Genomic DNA, 2,611 nt, shown 5'->3' with positions numbered 1-2,611 from the left:
CTTTCACCTCCAAAATCTACAATATATCTAAAAAATTCACCAATTAATTTTCATAATGAATATTTTAATTTCTTAATAATAATATTTTATTTTAATAATTTCACCTAATAAAGACTAATATTGTAAACAAACAAACACTTACTAATAAAATATGTTATATATTTATTTATCATTTAACAAATATCAACTTTTAACTGTTAGTTAAATTTTATTAAACACTTCTTAAATATACAATTAATAAAATCAATTGATTAAACCAACCACTACAATTAACAATCAACCAATTACAAAATAAAACCATCATATAAAAACTATTTAATAAACATGTCAAGAAAGTACTAACAAAGTTAATTATGTTGTGGATTCATTTACACAAAGTTAAATTTAGAATTCAACATACTTTGATACTTAAATATAAAACTTCAAATTTTGTCCACAACATATTTTAATCTTAAATAACATTCCAAATAATTGAAATTATTATTTAGAAAAGCTAACCTTACAACTTGTCTTCTTAAAAAGAAAATAAAATGGTTGAAAGCAAAAGATATTTAGATTAGTTGTACTGTTTTCTTTTAATAGAAAAATATAAAAGCAAAAGCAAAAGAAATGAAAAAAAGTGATCAAAGGGTAAAGAAAAGGGTCTTAACAATTACATGGAAATTACAAAAGAGTCGAACTAAAGTAAAGTCTAAGCCCTACAGTAAAATCATTACAGTACCCCCACCCCAAGTTAACTAAAAATTAAAAGGAAAAAAAAAAACAGCTAAAACGTCAATTAGCTGATAACTAAACGACACCTAAAAAATTAATGTTAAAAAAAATTAAAGCTAACGCGCGAGGTGGAGCAGTGACGGAATGAGCCATCTTCTCCATTCTCTTTCATTTGAGTTTGCTGCTTTACTGAAAACCCACCGACGGTTACACTTTCGGAGGTCGACCGCGGCCTCGCTTAACGCCGGGAGGAGGTGGAGGAGCAGTGGCGGTACCAGTCTTAGCCTTCTTAGGTGGGCGCCCACGTGGCCTTCCGGTGCTGACGGATTTGGGCTTGGGGGGAGCCAATAAGTCCTTCGGCTTAGGCGGACGACCACGAGGTCTGGGAGGAGAGACGACGACGCCAGGTGGAAGAGGAACCTTGGGTTTAGGTGGACGTCCACGTCCACGCTTGGGTGGGGCATTGGGGTCGGGTTTTGTGTAATTGTTGTTCAACATAACAATTTGACCCATTTGTTTCATCTGGTTGAGGTGGTGGGATAGGAGAGTGGAGTGAGACGCTGGGAGATCGGAGTGAGTGGAGTCGATGTGCTTGGCGATGGATGACATACTGGAACCCTCTTTCTCATTCAATGCCTCTATGGCTTCCAAAATCATCTATCCAGTAAAATCAGAAAAATAAAAAAAGTTAACATCAAATGAAATGATCTGGAAAAGCCCAACAAACAACAAAATGCAAACTACCTGAGGGTAGTCTGGAAGTGAAGAAGATTGTTGAGAAGGATTGAGGCCTTGAGTTCGACTAATTTCTTCGGTCGCCATTGAAATTTAGAGCTTTTTCTTTTTAGCTTTCGTATTATTTAAGAGAAAGCGAAAAAGAGAGTGAGAGGAAGACGAAGTAGTAAACTGTTAATTGTTAATTTTGTTGAGAAGGCTTTAGGATTTAAAAGGGAAAACTTGGCTGTGAGATGGAAGGAAAGGGAGAAGAACAATGGTAGGAGCTATAATCCAACGGCTAGGGATAGCTTATTGCGGGGTGTTTATCCAACGGTATCGATTTATTTCATGCGACACTACGAGGATTGGTGACGTGGATTCGGATTAATGAACTCCTTTTCTGCTTTGAATTCATCACATCAGTTACAATAATAAATTAAGGTTTTTTCTTTTTTGATGCGTCGAAGGTGTACCACTGGCTGCGCAAAAGTAATACAAAAAAGGGAAAGGAAGGGTAGGAGAGGAAAGCGGGGCTTCAGATTTACCATGACGAATCAGAAAAGGCCATGTAGAGGAGATCACAAGGGAGAATTTACAGCAAAGGGTGGGGGCCTGATGATAATCGAGTACAACTGAGCTGGACCAATACTTTTATTAAAACAATAGATAAATTGCTTAGGTTGGTTTGTTTTTTTCTCATCTCACTTTTGAAACTTTCAAAATCACCCTTCAACTATTTTAGTTTTTTTTTTCTACTAAGTCTTGTTAAATGTTTTACAAGTTGCGGCGGTGATAGTACCAAAATTGGTATAATAATAAATTTAGTCTTCATATTTGACATATTGTATCAATCCTTCTTTAGTTATAAATTAACTACAAGAACATCCTGACAATTTAAGTCATTGACAGTCTTGCGAAACGAGAAGAACCCAACTCTACTTAACAGTCTCAATTGTGCATATCATTTAAATTAGATCACTTAATCTCATGGTGTCACCCAACTGTACACCAGTCGAATAACACCAATTTGTTCTTCGGTAAAATAAAAACGAAAGTTAAGAATCGAGTTATTTTAATCAACCATGTATTGTTCAAGCATCGAACACGGGGCCTTTCCAATACTAAGAGACGACCCTATTTTTCTTCTAATCTAAAGAAAAAGCGAATACTGAGTATCTAA

At 35.4% G+C, this 2,611-nt stretch overlaps 1 protein-coding gene across 1 annotated transcript; it reads right to left on the bottom strand.

Moving 5' to 3' along the window:
* Positions 1 to 631: 631 nt before the first annotated feature.
* LOC108477175 (HMG-Y-related protein A-like) lies at positions 632 to 2,261 on the bottom strand. Its single transcript, XM_017779644.2, has 2 exons — positions 1,459 to 2,261; positions 632 to 1,371 (listed from the first exon to the last, which is right to left on the bottom strand). The coding sequence occupies exons 1-2, from the start codon at positions 1,534 to 1,536 to the stop codon at positions 922 to 924; spliced, it is 528 nt and encodes a 175-aa protein (XP_017635133.1). The 5' UTR covers positions 1,537 to 2,261; the 3' UTR covers positions 632 to 921.
* Positions 2,262 to 2,611: the final 350 nt, after the last annotated feature.

Source organism: Gossypium arboreum, chromosome 12 (assembly GCF_025698485.1).
Source record: "Gossypium arboreum isolate Shixiya-1 chromosome 12, ASM2569848v2, whole genome shotgun sequence".
NCBI lineage: Eukaryota > Viridiplantae > Streptophyta > Magnoliopsida > Malvales > Malvaceae > Gossypium > Gossypium arboreum.
This window is presented reverse-complemented; position numbering and strand designations above follow the sequence as displayed.